This window comes from Vanessa tameamea, chromosome 9 (assembly GCF_037043105.1).
Source record: "Vanessa tameamea isolate UH-Manoa-2023 chromosome 9, ilVanTame1 primary haplotype, whole genome shotgun sequence".
NCBI lineage: Eukaryota > Metazoa > Arthropoda > Insecta > Lepidoptera > Nymphalidae > Vanessa > Vanessa tameamea.
In genome coordinates, this window is record NC_087317.1 from 2,780,192 (window position 1) to 2,807,822 (window position 27,631).

The 27,631-nt window shown below is 31.9% G+C and overlaps 1 protein-coding gene across 1 annotated transcript in view; it reads right to left on the reverse strand.

Annotated features, from left to right (window-relative positions):
* Positions 1 to 6,106: 6,106 nt before the first annotated feature.
* Positions 6,107 to 27,631, reverse strand: part of LOC113394873 (uncharacterized) — a 127,338-nt gene continuing 105,813 nt past the window's right edge. Inside the window, exons 5-6 of the mRNA XM_026632323.2 lie at positions 20,020 to 20,251; positions 6,107 to 6,584 (exon numbers count right to left, since the gene is read on the reverse strand). Coding sequence (XP_026488108.1) covers positions 6,484 to 6,584; positions 20,020 to 20,251 — 333 coding nt within the window. The 3' untranslated portion in view covers positions 6,107 to 6,483. The remainder of the gene's footprint in view (positions 6,585 to 20,019; positions 20,252 to 27,631) is intronic.

A 27,631-nucleotide genomic window follows, 5' to 3' on the forward strand; every position in this document is an offset into this window, starting at 1 on the left:
TGTATTTTAGTGCAAATTAGTAAAATGAAAAAAGTTAAAAACGAAATGAAACATTAAAAATACCACAACGTATACTTCTAATTATTGTCGCTTATTACACTAAATTTTTAACTTTTGGCTTGCAAATTGGATTTGTTACTCTTTTGAGTATTTTTTGTGCGCTCTTAGATTTGGTCATCCAAGCCCTCTTGAAAGATACACCTGTGTCCATAACGTTATACTAGACACTTAAAATCAGGAATGTTTAGTTAGTAAAACCTCATTTTAACTTCACCTTTCAAGTAGTCGTTACTTTCCTTACTAGGGTGTAAAGTGTGAGAAATTTCTTGAAGAAGGTGAAATACGCTTTGAATATCCATTACTTATAGTTTTATTAGTAAAATTTTTAGGCAAATAGACCTGATTGATCGCATTAACGGTAACTTTGACCTACACACATTCACATATGTTCATGTGTACTCACGCACACTTTTTTATGATATTAATGTAATTTAATATGTATTATTTTGTATCTGAAGTTTGTAGTTTAACATGATATTGTACTTAGATGCTGTTACGTTGGAGATGGACGCTAATAAACTGCGACACACTAATGCAATTACCATGTAACTGTTATGGTTCAAAAACTATTTTTGATGCTTGTTTTATTGTAATTTTTATTACACTAACATGACTAAAAGGTAAGTTTTGTTAATTCCTTCCGAATTCGAGTAAAAATTACTATTAATCTTCTATACCATGATAATGCTTAATTGTAATATGACGTATTGTAAACATAATATAAATCTGTGATTCATATTTTACGTCTTAGACTCGCGACCTGCCTGTGCCCTAGTTTACCTTCTTAATTTTAATCTCAGAAGGAGTAGACTGGCAAACCTTCGATTTACGTATTCCATGTTCAAAATTATTATAAACGTATTAGTATAGCATCTGATATTCATGACAGATGGCAAAACTATCCTTCTCCCTATGTCATACATTGAGACTGCGTTTTGCCGTGTTTTTAATGTTCTCTACTAAATATATAAAATTCCTTAATAATAATTGCATTTATTTGTTTCGTTTTTTTACCTACCAACATTGAAGGATATTTGTCATTAGCTCTGCAATATGATCTACTACTACTACTAAAACAGTTCTTTATAAAATACAACACTATTTTACAAATGAATTTTTAAATCTTTAAATTGGCTTCCTGACATCCAATAACAGCTTTGTCATTTTTAAGAATCCATTATGAATACCACTTCTTCGTTTATTTGTCTTCCTGTAATCTGTCCTGTGATTGATATAATCTGTTTCTGTTATGTAATGTAAAATATATAGCTTAAAGAACGTTCAGATCGAGTCTCTCAAGACAATTCTCGCTATGTACATGTTTTTTTTTTCATGGTATACCTGACAAATCAGGAGGCTCACGTGATTGAATATGACTATCATTGCCCAAGCACAGCTGCAAAACAGGGTTATCGGCCTTTACGTGTAAGTGTTCATCATCATTCTAAATCAGCGATGATCGCTGCATTAGCAGAAGTACTTACTAACTTTAGAACCTAATTTTTAAATTAATCTTTAACGATCATTACACAGTATTCAAAATTTGTTGACCAATAAAATATTATAATCACGTAGAAGTTATTTTGACAGTAATCACTTATTTAGTATATAAGTGGGAATCCTGTCGAAAGATCCTTTAAAACAATGTCGGAAAGATTGATCACGTACAAATGAACGAACGTGATTGGTGAATTTAATTACGTGATATATCCAATATCTATGTTATTTGTATTTACAAGTTTTTATTTAACTTGATTGGTTTGAGAGGGTCAAATCATGCACGGTGAATTAGAGCAACTTCCTCTTATGCTACGGAGTTAAAATTTTTCATATCGATTCAGTGCCAAGTATTTTTTGGTAAATATGATTCTATAACTAGGATAAGCTCCAAATGAAGGAACTGTACAACAGTCAGCGGCATAGATGTAAATATTTGTAAAAAATGTTTTCTTTTGCCATCAATTTATTTGACGAAACATTTTCAAATTCGTCACTGATGTTACTCTATCGAAGCCCGCAGGTGCAGGTTTCGCCAGTGACATGTACGTCAACAATAGAATATAGTTTTCAGTTAAAGTGTATTCGTCGTCTATCTGAGTTGTTTTGAGATGGATTTTACTAATTCTATAGAAAAATCACTGTTTAAATTTGTTTTGGAATATGTACCAAAAACAATATTAATCTAATTACATTAAACGTCGTTAATATAATAAAGAATTATTAATAAATAACGAATAATTGTTAAAAATCATTTATTCTCCCTCTTTTGTAGTCATTGTGTCTGTTGTTGAAGGTTTTCTTCAATACTTAACATGTTTTTTGGACTTCAACTATTCTTGTATGCTTTAACTATAATTACAAGGGTTTCGTTACTCCGTCTATCATCAATATAATATATCATCAACGCACCTGCAAGCCCCCCGGTGTTGCAGATGTCCATGGGCGGTGGTAGTCACTTTCCATCAGGTGAGCCTCCTGCTCGTTTGCCACCTCTAACATAAAAAAATAAAAATCTCTTATTAATATTGTTATAAACCGCTTAAGATTTTATAAAGAAGATTCTCTTTTAGTTGTCGCATGTAAATGACTTTTTATTTAAATAATTAAATTACGCACTCATTTCATTTAAAATTCGTTGTTAGTCAAGTGCCAAAATGAGTACTACTATACGTATATATTTGTATACACAAAGTTAATTAAAAAAATAAAACATAAATTAGTTCGGACGTTTTTGACAGATACATAAACACGTCAATTATAATTTGCATTTGAAGATGGAGGTCTTACAGAACAATCCGATGTTTTGCATAATAAAAGCTTTTGTTCGCTATAATAGACGCTTAGTTATCAGAGTGTAAATGAGGGGTCAGTGTTGTCTTAGAACTCAGTTATTGCTTAAGTTACGATTTGATTTAAATTTCTATTCCAATATTATAATAGATGATATCAAAATTACGGCCTGATTTTATATAATGTTCTTGAAAAGTACTTTGTGGTTAAGGCTATGTGCAAGTTACTCATCAGATAATATTTTACCGACAAACAGCAATACTTAGTACCACTTATCGGCATTTTTAAGCAAAATGGGTCTTTGAGTTGCGCAGACTAAATTTTAGTGCACATATATGTGAATAAACATAGATGCTTTTTGACTTTCATTGTCCACTGGTACGGTTCAATATAAGCGAAAATCAGGAGTAGGACTAGTGACTATTCTTGGTCCAAGGTCCAGAATTTGATGCCAATTTTCTTACTCAAGGCTGAGTTCAAATCTGAATTTTCATGTGATGAAGGAAAGCATCGTGAGGAAACATGGTTGTGGCGGATGAGAATCTGCCATTTGTATCCACCAACCCGCATTGAAGCAGCGTGGCGAAGTAAGCTCCAAAGCCTCGCCTCAAGGAGGCGTAAGCCCAGCAGAGGCACATTTACAGGATGTTATTTAATCTGTTTAATAGCTTTTAGTTTATTATTACTTGTATCTACGTCAAATAGAAATATTTTTATTTCTAAATTCAAAAACATACAAAAATTGCTAACTTCATTGAACAAAAACTATGTCAAATAAAAAAAAAAACAAGTTTTTTTTTTCAATAATTTTATTATTGACATTCAGATTTTTATTCATTATTTACAATAGATTTGTTATTAAATAATATTAACCACAAATTAAATTATTTTTTTAACAATATTACATTTTTATATTTTCACATAATTATTTATATATACATAACAATAATATATTATTAACAAGTAAATGTGTTTATATGTGTATACAGATTAATTAAACGAAATATATAGAAGTATATACTTATATAAGTCTTCAGTGTAAATAATTCTTTAGTAACTAAATATTCAAGTGATTTGTGTCAATTTCAAAGTTGTCTGGTCACTCTGAATAAATAATTTACAGCAGGTACATTTTTATTTTTCTTACAGGGCTTTTTAAATCTGTGTATGTCTGGAATCTCTGGAAATTGTATAGGTATCGTCAGTACAATATTTTATATTTCATACAAAAAACTGTGTCTCAAAGAAAAACTTATCACTTTGTGGAACTGGAGTTTGAGTGACGTCCATTACAAATAGTTCTTGTGTTCAAAAACGTAACGTTGGCGAAATCTCGACAATTTAACTAGTTTGAGCAACTCAATTTACTTAACTAACTAGCAGAGGGAAAATATATTTCATGTAACCGAAACCTAACCTAATAAATAATAAATGAAAGAAACCCATTTTGTATTTACTCAGTATATTTTAAAGAGAAATGTTTTAAGGTATATCTTTCATTGCAATGCGATGCTACATTTAAATATTATAGCTTTATTTTTTTTCACTTCTTTTGTAATAATTTAATTGTGTTATAACTATAAATACTATTAAACAAAGTCGCTTCACACTGTTTGTACGCTTAAATATACTACTAAGCTATATAGTACTAAGGAACTAATTAAAGTATGTCTGTAAAGTTGTAAATGTATCCGTGGGCAGCTAGTTAATAAATAAAAATAATTTTAATGGAATTTAGAGAGAAGAAGAAAAAAAATTATGGTGTTATAATATAAGGATGTTAATACACTGTAGCGCGATGCGTGGAAATAATCATTGCTATATATTACTATTCTATATAAACTTATATTTAATAATGAATTTGGTTCATGTTATGTTTATATAATATTATTAAATATGTACCATGAAGAGTATTTCATTTGATTAAATACAAATACAGACTCACGACAACAGATAAAAAAGAGTTCATTCCCTTTGTTTCAAATATTATATACTCATATTCTGATCTAACTGAGCGAGTTCAATTGAATATCTAAATAAAAAGACGTAAATATTTGTTCAAATAAAAGAAAGAAGTTATTTTATTGCAATATTCACTTCGGTTTCTGCAGCTTGACATGTTGGCCACTGATGTTATATATGTATATATTTTTTACTTAATATAGGAATCCTATAGATATTGGTACTGTAATAAATAAAAACAATCCCTAACACCATCAATACACCACCAAACTTCGGAACTAAGACGTTATGTCCAACGTGCCTTTAGTTAAACTGGCTCGCTCACAAAATGTATTAGATACATATTTTACTTTATTTAGCAAATTCATAATAATATCTGCAAGTATCTCTCAATTGTGCTCTTTGAAGGAATGATTATAATGTCTCATGGTACCCACCTTGTGTTGTGAGTGGTGGCTTCACTCTTTTAACCGACCCTACCAATGCTATAAATATATATATATATTTATGTATGTGAACTGTATAGTTGTTCTTGTTTGATCATTTCTAGATATTGTTTTAAATGACGTTTCGACTTTTACACCCAAAATTGGCTCATCACTACAATACACTAATATTTATATATTGTATCGTATTTTTACACCCATTCGACTCTATCTTGCTTCATATTTTCTTATTTTTTTACACTATTTCGTATTTTGTATATTATAGTTTATGTTCTGTAACAAAAGTCGCCTGTGAGATGTCTTACCGATAAGTCCGCCTCTGCACGCTTTCAACCTGTTACATATTATGATTTTATAATGTACTTCAAATTGTATAAACGATCAAATAATATGTATTTCAATTATAAATAAAAAAAATACCATACAAACACATTTACTATAAATATAATATTTAGAAATGAATCATTGTTAATTGGCACATTGACAATTATTTATATAAACAATATCACACTGTACCACAATATATTAACTTTAACAAATGATATCATATTAAAAATCGTTGTTACACAAACGATTCTATCTATATAATCTCTGTACAATACGAGGTGCGATATTACAATAGAAGTGTGTTTAGAGATTAATTTTTCATTAAAATATTTTATACATTCACCAAAAAAATTTAAGTAACTTTATGCTTTATTTCAATTAACATAAATAATGTTTTGTCATATACAAGTCACAACATAAATTAGATTACAGTAAAAAAAAAAAATACAATATTTCATAGCAAACATTTACAAAAAAATAGTGCGTAACTAAATCTAATGAAATCTTCTTAACAAACATAAAACGAGAAATATATGAAAATCATTAATAACACAAGTCTATTTTACCGAACCGATCCTTAATAATCTAATTGACATTAATATATCGTTGACTAAATCCTTCATATTAGATCTCAATTTATGGACGAAAATTATTTTCATTTATCATTTTTGAACATTATTATTCAATGAGATTTTATTTCAGTAATCTGTTTTTAAGAAATACGTATTCGAATTTAGTCGAAGATATAATTTTGTAATATGTTTGTGACTAACAAACAATTACAGTAGTTGAGAGAAGGTTTTGATAATTTAATTAAATATACATATGTTAAGTCTATATTACGTCCACAGCATTACGTAACTTAAGTCCATAGTAATTCGTTTATTCAGTCATACATTTATTTCACTAGACAAGGCACAAGTTTTCTCCCGAGCAATAATAACGTCCATAGACACAGATCGTTCTGTAATCTGATTGCGTTATTTTTCCCTACAGCATCTGAAATCAAGATTTATGTATTAATGTCTGCTTAAAGATAGAAAATTTAAGAGATAAATCGTTTTCATAGAAATGTATATATTCTAGAATAAATTTATTTCACTTAACAAGAATCAATATATATTATGACTGACTTAATGTACATCTTAAAAAAAAGTACTAACACTAAACTTTAATTTCATTTACAACATTATACAATATGATAATATTATGTAGACATATTTCATATATTTATATAAAAGGAAAATTCCTGGAAAAGCCAGGCCGGCTTTCGATGTATAACTAAAACACTCTAAGTTTCAAGACAATGATTTGAAACTTGTTAAAGGCACACTAAATCAATTTTGCGAAATTTTGATTATCAACAGACAAAGTTACGTATGACACGTTAAAACGATCTAGTACGCGTTGGACGTGGATTCGGAATTATTATCCAAATCATCCATATCTATCCATATATAAACAATAAAATATTTAAAATATCTTACTGAGACACAACGCCCGCTAATACCAGTGGGTCTAACAGGATGAAATTTTGCAAAGTAATTCCATAATGGAAATAATAAGGAACGATTTTTCAGGATTCATCTCCTAGCGGGGTAAAATTGGGGATGAACGTTGGTATGGAAATTCGTTATTTTATAAATTTAGGAATATATATTCCGTAGTTAATAAGAAAGATAATGCTGTACCAGTTCTTGATTACGAGCATTACTATAAAAAAAATTAAACGATAATAGGCGACTGCGGAACCCAGTACACCAATCGATATCATTATATTTTGCTAAAATTATATACATATATTATAATACGCACCTATTTTTACCTAGCAAATACGATATTAATATACTATTTATATTTTCGTCGAAATTTTAACCTCACTATCAGAGATAATTATGTCTCAATTTTCGTGTATTTTATTCTCTGTATTTTTAGTTTTTATAAATATTTTACAAGCCAAATAATACTTTAAAATATTTGCTTACGTTCTATTTGGCGCTCTAAAATATTTATTAGGTTTCCAGACTGAATGAGTGCTAAATTTGAACTGTTTTCGTTTAGTAATAGCGAAGAAAATCTTAGGCGGATAGACAGAGTTGTAATGTTTTTGTTTTTCGGTTGTACACAACCCTGAAAACTGACTTCCTTTTACCACGAGAAAAAGTAATTTTGTTTTTTTTTTTTAAAGTATATACTACTTAAAAAGAACAGCTTGACACGCTACATGACTGTTCTGGAGGTCGAAACATAAAAATAAAGTTAATAATAAAATAAATATATTTTTTTTATAATAATCTTTCTATTTGTTATCTTGATTAATACAATAGCGCTCATTACAATACAAATGTTTCAGTTGTTACTTTATCAGATGTATTTCGAAAAGAAAATGTGTTTTTGCATGAAAATTATATTTAATAAAAAAACGTAAAGTACACACTCCCAAATAAAAAATAATCCAAATCGGTTCATAAAATACGACGGAGTTCTGATGTAAGAAAAAAAAAAATACAACCGCATTGATAAACGCCTTCTTTTTTCGAAGTCGGCTATTATTTTGTTACGTTAATTCAGTACATAATCATGTATAGGCCTTTACGTCTTTGCCTCCAGCTAGAAGATCAAGATTATTACAATGTATGTAATACTTTAATTAATTAATATCAAAGTCTATTCTGCCATACGGATAAATGAATTAGACTACTTGATTAATTAAAGAAAAAAGTTATTACTAATATACATATTATAAAAAATACCTAATATTTATCAACACGAAGATTTTTGCATATATAGCACAATGGACAGAAGCCATAGAATTTTGAACTGAAATTTGTGAATTCAAATCAAAGTAAAGACTATTGTATTTATAATGCTTCCCGTGCCCATTTAATCCGAACATATCTGATGAAATTTTGCAGCTCCTATCATTTCACGTAGACTACGTAAATACATTGTAAAAATTCCATCTAGGTTCTCCAATATCAATATCCAATGTCTTTCTCACTTTCAAAATCAAACTATTCATTATACAAGTAGACTCATAAAAGCACTTTTGAACCGTCACGTTATGGTGTCCGATTAAATGTAAAGGTACCAATTTGGAAAGTACATTCTACCGAGAAGAACCGGCTTGAAACTCAGTAGTTACTCATTTTCACCGTTTTAATTATAGACTATTTCAATAAAGTATAATTATTCTTTTATATATCCTGCCTAGATATCTATAAATGCTGTCAACGCTTTTTTTATGTTAAATACAATCTCGAGTAATGTTCCTTATTTATCAATATTTTTTTGACATGAGCTTTAAATTTTTTAATAGGCCAAGTTAAGAATATCTGTGGAATCTTATTATAGAAACGAATATCGTGCCCTAGGAAGGATGTTTTAGTTTGCGAAGTCGGAAACTAGGTGTGTATATTGTGTATAACATCTTAATTTCTATGGTAAGCAATTCAGAGTGTATATAGTACTTTATAATTTCTGTCCTGACTTGGTTTTGTGTCAGTATCGTCGGCTAAGATTTTATTACTAGCAATCTCGGGTAGGTTTCTGGTTTCCGAAAAGGATATGATATAAATATAATTAATACCCAATATAAGGAATAATGTAACTTTCTACTAGTGAACACAATTTTAGAATCGGATCATCAGTTCCAAAGATTAACCCTTACATACAAAGAAAAAAAAAAATTCTCTTCATGATATTTTTATTGATATTACTTCCAATCGCGCTATTTGCTCATTGGGCCTTCTAATTAAGATTTAAAGATAAAAGTTGATATATAACATTTATTAATAAAATAAAGATTCTGTTAATTTGTTTTTAATATGAATACGGACAAGCTTACTATATAATAATAATAAATATTGGCCAACATCACATACATTACTCTGATCCCGATGTAAGTAGCTAAAGCACTTGTGTTATGGAAAATCAGATGTAACGACGGTACCACAAACACCCAGACCCAAGACAACATAGAAAATTAATGATTTTTTTCTACATCGATTCGGCCGGAAATCGAATCCGGGACCTCAGAGTAGCGTACCAATGAAAACCGGTGTACACACTACTCGACCACAGAGTCGTCATATATAAGTAATGGGTTTCGTTTGAAAATATAGATTAATTTATCCACGTGTTTCTTTAATCTATAACAGTTTACAACCCTTTAGCAATTCTTATGGACTATAATTAGCGTAGCGGTTTTATTAGTTCAAAGAATAATAATAACTTAAAATGACATGCTATGTTTTGAGGCTAGTGATAAGTCTATGTAATAAAGATAATGGAGGCTCGTTGGTCTAGTGGCTAGATATGTGGCTGCATATCCCAAGGTTCTGTGTTCGAATCCCGGACCGAAATAACTCATTGGGTTTTGTATCGACCAATTCGCAGCAACAGCCCGGGGTTTGGAAGTTGGAAGTATGAACACGCCTCCGAAAGCACGTAAAGCCGTTGGTCCTGAGTCTGAATTATTTCTGGTCGTATTTCTGGTCCCATCTGGATTATGAGAGAGGGAATAGAGTGTGCACCTCTGTTTGCACACACAAGCGTCCTGCGTGGTCTCCCTTGAGATCGGCCGACGAAAAACGATCGAGGATCATACTTTTTTATGGTATAGGTTGGCGGATGAACATACGGGCCATCAGATGGTAAGTGGTCACCACCGCCCATAGACAATGGCGCTGTAAGAAATATTAACCATTCCTTACATCGCAAATGCGCCACCAACCTTGGGACCTAAGATGTTATGTCCCTTGTGCATGTAGTTACAATGGCGCACTCACCCTTCAAACCGGAACACAACAATACTGTGTACTGTTGTTTGGCGGTAGAATATCTGATGAGTAGGTGGTACCTACCTAGACACGTTTGCACAAAGCCCTACCACCTAGTAAAATGAAAAATTGCATTTGTATTTGCCTACAATATTAAAAATATAACATTTTCCTACTAACACATCTATATTATTTTTTCTAAGGGTAAAAACCCCAAACATGTTTTTACGACAACGTAGCGGTTGAATTTGACTTCTGTGTGGTTAGCTTAAACACAAGAATAACCTTTTTTTTTATCTACCCTTATAATACGTATGCGTAATATGGGATCGTATCTCTACGGAAAATATTTATAAATAAATACTATCTTTTGATTTTAAATATTGCTTTTCTAATTAAAAAAACAGTAATTGAAAAGCGTGGATTCGTTTTTGTTGCAATTGAGATTATCGTTTTTTAATATCAATGGCGAAAAGCAGCGACTACTGAGTTCTCCTCGATAGAATCTACATTTATTTATTTGGTACATATAATTAATTACAGACAATAAAGGCAGCATACAATTATACAAAATTGAACCCTTACTTTATTATTACACAATGTGTGTACAGACGGAGTAGGTAAATGTTACTAGTTACGATTTTCAAATACTAATTCAGAAGTACATATATTGGGTTATTACATGTCTATGGGAAGTGGTTGACCACTTACCATCAGGAAGAGCTGTGTGCAAGCTTCGCCTGTTACCATGTGCCCGTACGCCTATTGCATAATAAAGAAGATAAACTCAAATTAATTTATGTTTACAAGCTTTCAAATCCTCAATCACCAAGAAAGATCTCATGACTTCTAATATGCTTCTAATATTATGAATTATTGTTATTTATATGACGACCTCCGTGGTCGAGTAGTGTGTACACCGGTTTTCGTGGGTACGCCACTCCGAGGTCCCGGGTTCGATTCCCGGTCGAGTCAATGAAAAAGTTCATTAGTTTTCTATGTCGTCTTGGGTCTGAGTGCTCGGTACCGTCGTTACTTATGATTTTCCATAACACAAGTACTTTACCTACTTACATTGGGATCAGAGTAATGTATGTTATGTGGTCCAATATTTATTTATTTATTTATATGTTTTCACTACAGATAGTATAGATCAATATTTATTTTGTAGATACTATATGTGTATATAAGTATATATGTATACTGTTATGCATTGTCAATGCCTTCATGGTTTTCTGTTTGACCTAAAGATTGACTGGCAGTAATGCCTTCAGGCATTAAGTCCGCCTTTTGTTCCATTTACTATATTCAAAAATAAAGTATTTAAATAAATAAATAAAAAGTTCATGTAAAATATTTGAACAGGTTCTATTATTAGTATGGTAAAGAATCTTTAATGGCAATTATATTTACGTATTCGAAATTACGGTAAAAAGCTTTTAGCTAAGAAACATAAATGCAACAATATGCGTATGAAAATGTCAAAACTATTAATATAATCAACAATTATGTATGTCAGTCAGTCTGTTTAATCATTCACCATTTTGAGGAAGAGTTTTTAGTTAATTCTATCACGCTGATTAAATACAGGTTAGTGGATACACATGGCAGTTCTCATCCGCTGCGTGCATGTTTCCTATCAATGTTGCCTTACACCACCGAGCAAGAGATGAATTATAAATAGAAACCAGAATTATTCAGTGGCGCTTACCCCGGGCTTGAGCTCAGAATTGTTGGTTAAGATTTTCGTCTTGTAGCCACTGGGTCATCACGATTATGTATGTAAATATATATGTATTGTATAATCGTAATAAAAAAAGGACTGAGAGTTAGTAAGTAAGTAGAACCCAGATAGGTGGTTGGTTTATTTAGATTTTAATTCAGTGATGCAAGACTGTCTATCCAAACTGCACGTGTATGACCGACCGACTCATTAAATATTCTACTAAAAATAGCACAACATTCAGTATTGTTGTTGTTGACTATAACAACAGTCAGTATGAAGGGTGCATATAACAACAGTCACGTAGTACATATCATCTTAGTTCCTATGTTGGTGGCGTGTGGACGATATGAGGACAGGTTATAATAAAGGTATATTATATCAGATACAAGTTGAATTTGTACAGATAAAATTATAATTTTACACCAATAATACGAAAAAGGTTACTCATCTTAAGTAAATTTTGTAAAAAGTATATTCTTTTTATAAATTTAATTAAAAACCGCATTTTCAATTAAAGTATATACAAATCTCTAAAGAAAAGTTATCCGTTAACTTCAGGGCTTTTTGCGGTAGTATTTTTGCTAAGACCTAAATAACTAATGAGAGTTTGCTGTAAGTATTCGAATTTATAGCGTCGAGCGGAATAATAATGTCGACCTATTGTCGACCAGGATAGCTTTACAACGTAGACTAGACAAGTGCAATATCAAATACATTACTTTTTTAAGGATCTTTCTTCTCTTTCTTTCTTTGGAGGAATTAGTCTTATCTTCTTCCCTCTATATTTTCAATTAAACATATATCTCGAGTAAAGAGTGGCGAAGACTATATGTCAGGATCCTGCAACTTTAACACCACTAGGTGGACTGTGTATATATCTATATATACCTAATATACCTTATTTATTTTAAATTGAATAGCCCGATGTTAGATATCTGCCATGAAGAAACGATCAGCTACGGCAGTGCAACACTGCTTACTGTAACGGACTATACTATACTATATACAAATAAACATGACAATTAATTATTGTTATTTTAATACATTATATTTTTTAAACATAACATCTGTCGCAGCGCCACCTACCGGGTTCGATATATGCCGTCCGTAGACCCAGTTAAGCACATATTAAAATTTAATCAAAATTCGTCGAGTTGTTTTGGAGAGTTTACATACATACATATATAGAATCATAAAAACATAAATACAAATAAATTTATGAGATTGCATAGTAAATGTATACATATACATGGAATAATAAAGGATATTAAAAGGAACGATATTACATTAAACATACTTCTTTTCATACGTTTTTGGTGAAATCATTCGTGTATTCAAGGATATGTTCGTGTATTGGTGAAGAAAATGACGTGCCACTTTCTGAGGAAAAATCTCGGCGCCAGCTTTTTTCCATACAAAATTCTATAGATTTCAGGTTGACCCGCGCCGAATGTCATACTCGTTGCGGCGCATATATAGGGGTATGACGCTTGATAGCTCGGTTCAAATTGGACGCGTGGAGTGATGCGCTCGCCGCATCGGCCGCGTGCAATAATGCATTTCAAATTACATAATTAGAAATGATACTAGGCGGTGCAGCTGTGCGGGTTATACTGCGAGGCTGCTAGCTATGGTTGATTATTCTGAAATATGGGAGTGGCGCAGATCCGTGTGTCGGTGTAGTGCCTACTCATATATCAATGGTGGATGCATGGCAAAATATAATTATAATGAGAATGTGCTTCGTGCACTTTACCTATAAATAATACAAATGATTATTACAAATGACCGCTAGACTACGGTCTAGTTTATTAATAAGACTATTAGACTTTTATATACCTCAGCTACGGCTGTGATACCTGCAGGAATTTAGTTCTAGTTAATATATTATTTAATAAAGTGTTGGCACACTATAAAATTGCACTTCCCATGTTCGAGGAAGGTTCACCGATCTATGGTTGGAATCTACAGTTGATGGCGGGCGCGGGGCCAATTCAACCTCCTCCCTCTTTTATATTTTTCAAAACAGTTAAATATATAAAGGTAGGAGCGACATCCTTCAGCATCTCGTAAGAGGTGTTAAAGGAAATGGGACTGGTATCTCATACATTCGATTATTATTATTCAAATTAATTAAACAAAATATTTATATTAAAAACGCATTTAAAAGATAAATCTGGTTTTATTTGACTTCTCTATAGTCGATTGAACTTATAATCTCTGACGCTCTAAAAGAACACGGTTATTACACAAAGTCAACGTTATATGGATCCTAACTAAATAGACGAGATCACGAGCCAAACCGATATTTAAATATAAGAAATATAAACGTAAAATTATATTTTAATTATGACAGGCAGGGAATAGCCACATTACTTCCAAATTTATTGTCAGACAAACTCGACATTTTTATAATGACTACTAAACAAAAGCCCGTATAGATAAAAAATAGTGTAGTATGATTCTAGATTTATACTAAATTTAAATTAAATTAATAAGAGTAAAGTTGTTACACTCCATAAATATATAATGGTATCCTTAACACAAGATTAATTATCGGTTTAAGTGACATTAAAAAATACGCTGACCGAAAACATTACGCTAAGGAAATGAAGTTCATTGACCGTAAGGTAAGTGGGGTTTATAGGGCGAAGGGCTTTTAATTTTACTGCGCAAGGAGGGTATTTTATTTCGGGTTTTATTATAGTATAAAGGTGAAGATTTTAAAATCAATGTCAGTGATATGTTTCAAGCTTGAAATTATTACCTTAGAAAAGTAAGGTAATACAGAATTAGCCTCCAACTGCCAGATAAGGCCTCTTTATCAAGGAGATGTATCCGAGCTTAGTTCACTACGGTTTTGGATTAGGGCTCAGAATTTACCTGAACGTGATCACTCAACTATACTCCACATGGCTGGGTAAATACAAAAATGTATATTGAAAAGATTACACGACTTATATATCACGTTGATCTTAACTTCAAAAACATCAACAACAAACATAGCAAGTTCAAATCCACGCAAACACCGCCGAGCTTACGCATGTTTAATTTGTATTTATAAATTATCTCGTGTTGAGCGGCGAAGGAAACACAGTGAAGAGACTCTACATCCGTGAAATTTTGTGACGTGAGTATACAAAATAAGAAGCAGCAGTTAAGCAGGGTAGATTTTTTCATTTATGAATTATTCTTGTATATTTTCCTTATATACCTTCTCCATGTATTAATTATTATTGTATCTCCACAGATTTTTTGTCCGATTTTATGAGATAGCTGATTTTGGTTCGTTACTTACATTTACATATATAATAACATTTAATAAAATTGTTAATATTAAATATTATTAGGTATAATTGCCTTAAACCTTTTGTTGAACAGAAAAACATAAGTAGGTTTTTTTAAAGGATGGTTTCAAAGTCGAAGTATGTCCTTGAATAAGCAAATTAATTATTTAATCTTGGTAATTGAAAATAGAAAATATCATGTGAGAATCTACTCAAATTAAGTATATTTTGATTTGGTTCTTACACAATATCTTGGGATTATTTTGTTCAAAAATTCTTTATCCATAACAAATATTACGTGAGCAAAGTCATACACGACCCGCATCAAATAACCCCAACGAAATCAAATCAATAACATTCGAGACCACAAAGAAATAAAATGGAAGAATTCATTTTCCTTCATATGTCTTAAATAACTTTATTGCAACAGTATTTCATGATATTTGCATATGCAAGCAATATCTTTGCTGCAGTTTGAAACTGCGTTCTGTTCTAGAGACTGCTCGGCGCCGAGATAAATAAAAAAATTGTAGCCATTTCATTAACCGCGATATTCTATTCTTTAGAAAAGCATCAAAAGTGAGTAAAACAGATTCTTCTCGGATCTTTAAGATTTATTAGGTATTAAATTAAAATTGGTGAATTTTTTTTTGTCACATAACTTTAATCTTAATTTCAGTTCAATGTCGTTATTTTTAACCACAGACGTGGGTTTACATTCAGAGAAACACTGTTTTCGAGTATATAATTAAACTCGTGAACATTGGTGAAAAATAATCTCCAAGTGTTGTATGAAACGGTGGACCCTGTGTATAAACGAAATCACACTAGACCAGCGCGATATACGCTCAAAGTCTTTCGATTCAAAACAGCAGGTTTGATTCAATACGACCTCGTAAGCGACTTACTTTGATGGATTTGGAAGCGTGTAATCACTAAAATGTAAATGGGATGGAAGTTTCTCAAGAAAGGTTAGATATCCCTAGCCGAACATAATATATGACGAGTCACGTTGAGCACATCCTATCCCAAACTCCGAACGGGATTACTCATGTCGGACACTATCATTGTCTCTTATACAAAAAAATAATAATTTTTACCTCAAGTAAAAAAAAAAGCAGGACTAGCTGAATGAATAAATTTATAGTCAGAATCATTCGGGATGAATTAACGATTCCAACGATATCGATCTCAATCTGTTCTAGCACTTAAAAGGTATTGTTGGTTTTAAAAAAAAAGTCACTTACACGAACACACTTTTTTTCGAGCAGTCGTGAAAATTTCAAAGAACAGTTTATAAATTGATATATCCTAATCGTAATTAAAATAATTATTTTTAATGACAGCATTATTATTTACTAATTATGAAAGTAACATATTATTACTCTCGTTCAAACGCGTGCAACATAAACCCACGTTGTCATGATTCCCACATGCAAATGACTTGAGCCCATAGTCGCGTCTCCAATTCAAATAAAATGGCCGTTACATCATATTATAATTACTTTAACAATTAAGTTATACTTGTTCTTCATAAGGAACGTAAGTTGTGTTGTTCCTAGTAGAGTAGGAGAGCGCCACTCCTCAAACCGTACAGTACTAGGGAAACTTTTAGTGTTACCGCATATTTGTGAATAAAATAGGTAATTATCCTGTAAGCCCAACCACATTTATTCAATTATATGCTTAATTTGTGTCTGGAAATGAAACACGTAAGGATACCTACCTAAGTAAAATGAAAATGTACCACAAACATATTTAAGTAGTGTCATTAAATATGCTCCGATCTCAGTAGTTTCTCGTATAAAATGCAGTCGAAGCATAATCACTATAAATTGTATCGAATACGGACTAGTGGCTATTCCAATCACAGAGGCGTAAATACAAATAAACTCAACATTAAACCAACGCGATATCATTGGTTAGCATCTTGAATTATCTGTGTTATACCACAGATAATTTATGGAGTACTGAAAAATTGCGTTTTGAATGTCAGCGAACTTGTTATAAAAACTTTGGAAGTAAAATTAAAGTGGAGTGGAAGTGGAAAGTTTTTTTATAGTATCGGTAAGCGGATATGGAAATGGGCCACCTGATGATAAGTGGTCACTATAGTTCAACAACAACCACATTGGCTCTGAAATACTAACCATTCTTTACATTGTCAATGTGCCACCGACCTTGGGAACTAAGATGTTACGCTGGCTCATTCGCCCTTCAAACCAACACGATACTAAGTATTGCTGTTATGCGATGGAGTATCCTATATATACCCAGACTGGTTTGCACAAAACCCTAGCACCAAGTAATGTTGAATATTTTTGTTTTATACATAAAGATATATTATAATATATAAAGAAATCTTCCTTCTTTTTATATTGTTTTTTTTATACATATTGTTTTATTAACTATACAAATAATTATAGTCTGTAGTTTGTAATATCGTATTTATAACAGTATTAAATATTAAGGATTCGTTTGATGTTTTCATATAACGAGTAACCTAAATACCGAAGAAATTAATCCTAATATAAAAAAATACAAGACTTTCATACAAAAATACCCCAGCAATAGGTCTCTTCCAGTGCCCTTAACGTGACTAGACTTTCAATTCATCGATTACAGTTCTGAACTCGTCCAACAATATATTGAAAAATTTTCTTTAGTATAATATCGAATTAAGCATCGAAATAATATTAAACTAGGTATATTTCAGAAGCGGTTTTGCAATACATGGAAGCAACCTGTAAAGAAAAAAGTTATTGACTCTTTATTATATTTTATTAGTATTAAAAAATATATTATATTATTTCGGAAAGTATTTAATGTTAAAAAACTTGTAACTATACTAAATAAATTATAATAATTTATTTATTGATGAGTGGTTACAAAATAATCCTTTATACTATTTCTTCTGTGGATAGTTAATAAATACGTCGAGCCGTTGGAACATTAAAACACTAACTTTGTCGATAATGCCCTCGACCTAGACTTTGGGATCTGCCATCAATCAAAATCAATTTCATCCAACGCGTAGTAATATAATTGCATTATGAGCTATATTACATTAATTAAATTAAGTAAACTGTTAATTTTAATAATATAAAAATGGATTTACATGTATTTGGTAAATGACACCTAGAGCTTAGACATTTTGAGGTTAAAAGTGCAGCCAATTTTTCAATGATTTAATGGACTATTGAAGAAAATGCTATATAAAAATAAATAATGTATTTTGGAACTTATTTTAATAATAATTACTTTGTGGTAGAGCTTTGTGCAAGCCCGTCTGGGTAGGTACTGCCCACTCATCAGATATTATTATATTTTTAGATAGCAAAACTTTTTGCCGGCAAGTTTAGGTGACCCAATCGCCACTAATACAGTCGAGTGATAACTACAGATACGAAACATATTTTCACATACATCTCAGATAGTAACGGTACACAAAGATACGAGGTACGATTGATTACGGTGAGAGGTCATTTTCACTTATTATATGGTTGGCCTTTCTAAAATATGTTAAAAAAGCGACATTCTTCTGTTGGTGTTTTTTCTTATTTTACTTTTATCTAAAAAAAATTACGAGCTGCTCGAACAATAATAATTATTGTCCGTTTAGGGAACAATTTTGTCTTAACTCAAAGCCTGATATTCTTGACATAGAATGCATAATTAGCTGGTTAAGCTGCATTCATCTTTATACAATTTAAGTATTATCGCTCATCTTTGACGTTTTTTGTAATGTAAAAAGCAACATTAAATTTATTTCCATACACAACCATTTTTTTTTAATGTTTAATAATACTGAATGAGATCGAATAAAAGAATTTAGTTTATGTAAAAATATGATGTTTTTTACAAATCTAGACATAATAAAATTGGAATATCTGTTTGTAATATTAAAATAACCGCTTTTTACTAAATGCATGTGTATGTGTACACGGTACATATACCGAAATAACATTTTTTACAATTTTTGTCTGTCTGTCTGTCTGTTTGTTCCGGCTAATCTCTGTAACGGCTGGACCGATTTAGACGGGACTTTCACTGTCAGAAAACAAATTGGTATAACAAAATATATACATAACCAGGATATGTTATTCACTAAATGAGTCACCAGATGGTGAATGTTAATTGTCTCCTATAGACATTAATTTATAAGGAGTATTAAATCCTATCGCTGTAAATACTCAGTCAATAAATCTTATATATTACGTGCACCGTTCTTTTAATTACACGGGCTCACTCAATCTTCTAACCGGAACACAGTTTTATAAACAAGGGGACACCGGCCCACAAGGGTCCGTACGATCTATATATGTCACATCTAAAAGCGTACACATTAATATTTTATCCCGATGAGCTGGAAAGAATGAAACATCAACAACGATGAAGTACTAAAATCAATATTTCGCAAAATATTCATATATTACGATATAAAACCGTATGGTCTCTATAAATACCAAGTCTCGATGCGCTTATTCTTATTGTAGCTTAGGCTGCGTGTTGAATAAAATGATAATCATTTAGAAAATTGCCTTCGATATATAAACTTATAGATTGTCACGTAATATTCACAATTTATTTCGCTTTTACGTGTATAAATATTTAAATAAAATGTTCCTAATAATACTTACTATTTTTACTTAACATATAAGATGATATGTGAGGTCGACTCGCGACATAAAGCCGTACGGCCATGCTACGGACGTGAGGTGGCCGCGTGGGCAGTGTCGCACGGCACTGCAGGGCGAGAAAACCCCGATGCGTGGAGTAGTCGTCGGGATATACGTGTAGAGTCCTCCACGATGCACGGAGACCGTCACCGTCTGCACCCGAGACATGAGTTTCGCCGGTTATAACTGGATCCTGTTAAAAATATGTTATTTAATTTTATGTTTAATTTATGTTAAATCATGTTCGTCCGAAAGAGTTCGTGCCAGGCATGTAGATCTCAGACTTCATTATTCATGAACAGCTTACGAAAGAATTTTGGTTCGTTATTTTGTGATAAAATAATAAAACCGCAATGTAGACTGTGTGTACAATTTTCAATGTATTAAACCTTTTTTCTAAAATCTTATTTTTCAAACATCTGCCAAATATCTGGTTGTTTAACAAAGGCATTGGATGAAAGAATATACAAAACTTATACTCTCATAGCCTTGGAGCTTATTCCACCACATTTCACATTCATAGGTAATTTGACACTCGACTTATCACATAATCTTTATATCTTCACTAGCTGTTACCCGCGGCTTTGCCCGCGTCGAATATAAATATATTTACAAATTAACTTCTAACTTCAGAAATGACGGACTTCTAGACTATTCTATATACGAAATGTCAACTCAATTTCTCTCCTTAGGCGTAAAATATCCAAAAATGCGTAAATGCGAAACAGCTAATTTTTAATCGGTAGTAATTCCAATTATGATCCTCTTTTTATTCCCGCTTGGCTATATCTGTTTTTAATCTAATAAAAATACGTGAAGTCTCAGACATAAAACGATTCAATAAATAGAACGTCTTACTAGATCAAATTTCGGACAGAGCACAAATCCGAATAACTATAAATTAATTTTAAGAATCCATCCATCTATGCAGTTTAAATACGATGCAATAAATTGGAGCCAGTGATGAAATAAGCTTCAATTTCTTATTTCTTACCTTTAACTTTGAAAGAAGATTAAGTGTTAGTATTAATAATTTTAAAAGTCTACTCTAAAACACGTTTTGGAAATGTGAAATTATCGTTTAAAGAAATCCGTTGACGATGAAATTCCACAACATTGATCAAATAACTAGTTTCACGCTTAATTAGTGTTTGTTATGGATTAACCAATTAATTGATTATTCGGTGGTCGACCAGAAAATAGATTCTCAAAATATATGACACAAATAATTGTTAAATTTATTATACAAACCTTTGACCCGTTTATAATTTAAGGAGGCCCATATTTGGAATAAAAGTAAAAGTAAATACTATTCTATCCTTTTGATAATTTAAAGAATACTGAATTAATTTTTCCATATCCACCACGCTTCTCTAATATATGACAGATCTTCATCCGATACACAGTGATTACTTTCACCGCCAAGCACGAATTAATTATATAATATATAAAACAAATTAAGCACGTAATGAAAATTAAATAAACTTGTCTGGGTTTTAAACAAGAATATTCAATATATTCATTGGTTCACCACGGAGCTAGCTCGACTCCCTCAATATTGTGAATAATATGAGAGAATAAATTACCTCGTTCCAATTATTTTAAATTTCGAAATACCAATTATTTTAAATCGAACGAATTAAATGTCTTGATATCTGTTTCAGTCGTTATATTCGGCTTATAACCGCGGTCATGCCTTTATTTATTATTTTACCTGACATTCCGACAGGATTGATAGCATACATCGTGAAAGATTAAATATTATTCGTTATGTTATATAATCCATTGGAAAAAATAGTATATTATTTTCAAAATTACCAGAGATTCCTCTGTTCGATAATGACGGACACTCAAACGACACATCCGACCCATTAAAGACCGACGTCCGTTGAATTGGTCAGACTGAACAGTCCCATACTTAACGAGTCTTTTTATTAATTGATCGAATAATTGACTCAATTATTCATCAAAGTGTAGGGATTGAAAATATTGCAATGCTGAACATTTTTAGGATATACGTATTCAATTTCGTTTATATTCTCCTAGTAATCTCGAAATAGAGTATTGAGTAACTTCATGTAAATGTCCAACTACTTGGTAAAGTCTCCTCTCAACTTAAAGCTTAGATCTTAATTCTCAACGCTTCTGCCGCTCAAGTGGCATGTTTTTAAGCCACTCGATGGTAGCTGACTCATCAGATATTCTGCTGATTAACAGAAATTAGTATTGTTTTTGTAACAGTCTAAAGAAAGTAAGCTAGTGTAACCACAGGCATCGATGACGTAACATCCATTGTGAGCGACAACGTTGATGGAGCAATGGCGATGTAAGAAATGGATAATTTTGCTAATATACATATATGGGGTGTGAGGACAACGTACCACCCAGTGTCACATTTTGATATTCCTAATTATAAAGCCATACATGTCGATTTTTATGATAATTTTCTTCAATAGCGAGCACGAGATGATTTTAAGTACTGAAGCACTAATCAAGCCCTCGTTAACACAGTTGTGCTATCACCTGAACAACCTCGAAATTTGAGCTCGATCGAAAACGTGGAAACATTTATTTACTAGTGGGTCGCTCGTGAAACTTTTCGTTTATTCAACAGATTTGTACAAATTTCGAAACGTATGACTCTATGGTTTTTTTTATTTAATTTCATTGTAAACTGACGACGCCTATTCGCAAGATTTAAATTTGTTTTTGTTTTTTATACAGCCATAGCGTCGCTCTCTACGTGGCCAGTAACTTTTTTTCGCTCTCTAAAATTCTTTGTTAAATCATAACAATTTAATAAATTGCAATCAAGAATCCTCTTTATTTTTCTGCACATCTGTGTCTGGAGCTCTACAAAATGAGACAAAAACCGATTTCTTATATGCAGCTATCGTCCCATAATCACTGGGACAAAAATCTGCTTACGCTATTAATATATAGGATTAGTTCAGATAAATCTATATATCGAGCAGCTATTTATGTATTGGATGTGATTTAATGTGTCCGTTCCGAAATAATCCCAATTGTACTGTTTGAAATATATATCGCATTTTTCGATAAACATAAATTAACCAATAAAACGGAATCACCAATAGTGACTATATTATAATATTATGAACACTTAGGATTCGTTTAATAGTTAAATTAAATAACAAGATTGTGCTAGATTTCGTCAATGAATAAATTCAATATTTGCTATTTTATCGTATTAGGTTACGTTAGTCGCTACGAGTTAATAGATAAACATATGTTTTATGTACAATATTTTCTTTCACCGAGCGTGAGATGAAATGTGAACACAAGTTAGGAAATATTCAAGTTGAGTTATCTATGTGCTGAAATTTTCATTTAAAAAAAAACTGTGTTTCAAGCAGTTATTCAGTAATTTATTAATAAGGTAAAGCTCATTTTTATATGTGGTGTAAAATCAACCTACTAAACCTACCTATCAAAAAGAGAGTCGTGAATTCTAACAGTTTATTCTCACAGTATTATAAACTCAAATAATCGGTATACATGAATAGCGGACAAACATAATATATTATAATATCGAATATATTTTCATCAACAATAAAATGACAACAAATCAAACCAAAGTTCATTTGATAATCCAATTAAATGTGATATTAATAAATTATATAATGACAATGAATAAACCAATGAATGATAAAATGTAATCCGATCTTTGTATCAGTTAATGTAGTAACTCATCAAAGCGCATAATCGATGTTACACTGATCCACTAATCGGTCGTAATTCGTGGTAATTTAGTAATATATTACGGGCACTCAGTCGATTCATCCGGTCCATTAGAATCGAGCCTCCGGTTCAGTGGACAAATCCAATGTTACTACGCCTAATGGAATTTATTAAATCGATTTATTGTTTCTATTTACATAACAACGAAATATATATTTTTTTATTTTAAATATTGGACAACATCACTGAGATGTAGTGAATAGATTATATTAACTAAATATACTTATTAACCATTATACATTATGTAACCTACTTTTGTACCTATTTAATGTACGATCTATTGCAAATAAAGGCAGTATCTACTCAGGAGTCTCGGCTTTCATTCCTCTCTTAGGGCACCATATTACATGGCGACCCTGCCTAAAGTAGATTCACGCGCGCGAGTATTCTGACACCGTCCGCCACCGCGTCGCCGACCGATTTTACATATATGGAGTGTGATTTATAAACAACGTGCTCTCATCACAATGCAATCGTCGGATAATGAAACGAATTCGATTAAAACTCATGACAGCGACGCTATTGTATTAAAAGTGTGCTTCGAAAATGGGGAAGCAGCAGTCTAAAGAAGAGAACATCGTGATAGCAGAAGATACAGCTGGGGGTACAAATGATGCACCAGTTGAGGAGTTCCGATTTTATATGAAAACGTCAAGTATCCTGTTATGCGTGGTGGTACTCTGTCTAGTTTTGGGAGTCCTATATGGGGTATTTCGGATATATCGGAAATGTCATCTGATGTGGATACGGTAGGAATTTGAGGTGAACGCGAGCGGCAGCAGGGTGCGGCAACTCTCTTTTCGACGGCGCCAGGGTTACCCCGATTTGAAGATCGATGACAGCTATGGGCAGAGCGCCATATCGAGGTAGAAATTTTAATAATTATTCTAGGGGTCATAGACCATTCAAAGGGACAGATTCGGGCAGTAGTGACTGATGAGCCACAGCCTCGATCGAGGTCATCCACTCAGAATTCGGAACCTGAAAATGATTTTTTTCGTGCCTACAACATATAGTATTCTAGCTAGCGATAGTAGTTACTTCATAAAATTACTTTATAAAAAAAGATACGCGTTTAACTGGCTCATAGATACGGGAGCCTCAATTTCGGCTATAAAACATAAACATGTTTTAGATTTCGACATTCCAAGTAAGTAGTAAGTTTACAGTTGACAGTACATGGGCAGAGTATTAGTCATAAGTTTTATGTATTTGACACGTTACCTTGTAAATCGCACGGCATTTTAGGAAAATGAAAAGGAAAGTATGGAGCGCTAATTGATATGAAACATAATAGTCAATCTTTATGGGTCAGTGAATCAAAACAAATATCTTTGCAATTAATAGACTCGTGTAGTCATTTATTGTCGTTACCTGTCAGATCAGAATCAATTCACTATATTAATACCAGTTTAACAGAGGAATCCAATCAAAGGCAAAATACCAGTTCGAATTTTGAATTCAACATCAAAAGATATAACTTTGTCTGAAATTAATATAATATTTGTAACTTTGATAAAATCGAGGGAAGTGCATCGCGAGTTAAAACATTCGTGTCAAAATTAAAGTTAAATAATTTAAATAAAGAAGAAAGGATTAATATAGAAAGTTTATGTGCGAAATATTCCGAAATCTTTTATTTGGAAGGAGACAAGTTATCAACCACTAATATTTATGAACACTCAATTAAAGTAAAATCGGATATACAGCCAATTTTTTCAAAACCTTATCGATTGTCTCATGCTTTAAAAAATGAAATTAGAAACCAAATAGATCAAATGTTGAAAAAAATATTATTGAACCATGTCAAAGTGAATGGTCCAGTCCAATCTTGTTGGTGCCAAAGAAAAGTGACCAAAACGGAAACAAAAAATGGCGTTTGGTCATAGATTACAGAAAACTTAATAACAGTATACATGATGATAAATTTCCTCTACCAAATATAACAGAAATTTTAGATTCGTTATCTAGTTGCATGTATTTTTCTCATTTAGATTTACATCAAGGTTACTATAATGTAAGCTGAGACTCAGACAGTCGCAAGTAAGAATGCCTATGGGTTTAAAGATCAGTCCTAGTTCATTTTCACGTATGACTATGGCAATGACAGGGTTAACATACGAAAAATGATTGGTGTACCAAGACGATTTAGTTTGTTATAGTAGAGACTTACATAGTCATATTAAGAAATTGCAATCCATTTTTGAAATATTACGTAAATTTAAATCCTCAGAAGTGTATTTTCTTACAGAAGGAACTACTTTACTTGGGTCATATTGTGTCAGCAGAGGGTGTTATAGCAGATACTGATAAAATACAAGTTGTTAAAGACTACCCAGTTCCTACTAAAGTCGACGAAGTCAAAAGATTCGTTGCCTTTGTAAATTACTACAGGAAATTTATTCCTAACTTTGCTACAAAAGCACATCCATTAAATAATTTGTGTCGGAAAAATGTTACCTTTAAATGGGATGAGAAATGCCAAAAAACATTTGAACTATTGAAACAAAATTTAATATCCCATCCTGTATTGCAATACCCTGATTTTTCGGAGTCTAATCAATTTATTTTACAAACAGATGCATCAGGATATGGGTCAGGTGCAGTTTTGTGCAACAGCGACGGCAGGCCTGTAGCCTATGCTAGTCGTAGTCTTAACAAAGTAGAAAAAAGGTACCCATCGATTGAAAAATAACTGTTTGCGATTGTATGGGCCGTGGAGCATTTTCGTCCATATTTGTATGGTAGGACATTCAAAATTCAGACCGGTCATAAGCCACTTATCTATTTATTTGGAATGCGGGATCCATCTAGCCGTTTAATTAAATTTAGGTTAACATTAGAAGAATATGATTTTGTACTTGTATATTTGAGAGGGAAGAATAATTCTGCAGCTGACGCACTTTCATGTTTGCATTTAACTTCTGAAAACTTGAAAGAGATGAATCATGACGGTAATGAATGTAATGACGCGTGGCCAGATGGCTAAGCAACAACGGGATGCTATTATTTCTAAAAACGATTGGCCTGATCAACCAAAAGTTGTAGAAATACATAGCAAACCGAAATATTTCATGGAATTACGTTTCATAAGCGCTTATGAATTAAATCGGGCACCACATTACATTACTCTGATCCCAATGTAAGTAGCTAAAGCACTTGTGTTATGGAAAATCAGAAGTAACGGCGGTACCACAAACACTCAGACCCAAGACAACATAGAAAAGTAATGAACTTTTTGTACATCGACTCGGCCGGGAATCGAACCCGGGACCTCGGAGTGGCGTACCCATGAAAACCGGTGTACACACTACTCGACCACGAAGGTCAACAATTTTGATATTATTAAATATTTAGAAAGAAATAGTTAATCTGTGATTGAAACGACATGGTTAAGTGGACAGATATGTCGAAAATTATATTATTTCAATTTTGTTTATTTTCATAATGAAATCAATTAAATTGATGAATTATTGTCATCAGTTATAAAGTAATAAATATTCAATGTTAATTAGATAATTTCATTATTATTATTTATTTATTTACTGTAATTAATGCAGTTTTTTATTTTTATATAAAAAGGCATCTTACTGGATAATAAGCTTAGGAGGGTAATCTAGCTCATAATTGTAGAAGTCCGTAATTTTAATATATATTGTGTTTATAATTTGTTTATGTATCTATGAATAAATAAATAGAATACGTCAGTTTAAGCCAACGAACACATATGTAAAAGTATCACTGGGTGTGCAAACAGTGAAGGAAAACATCGCCGTTATATACAGGCTGTTGTATAAGTCAGATGTTAATA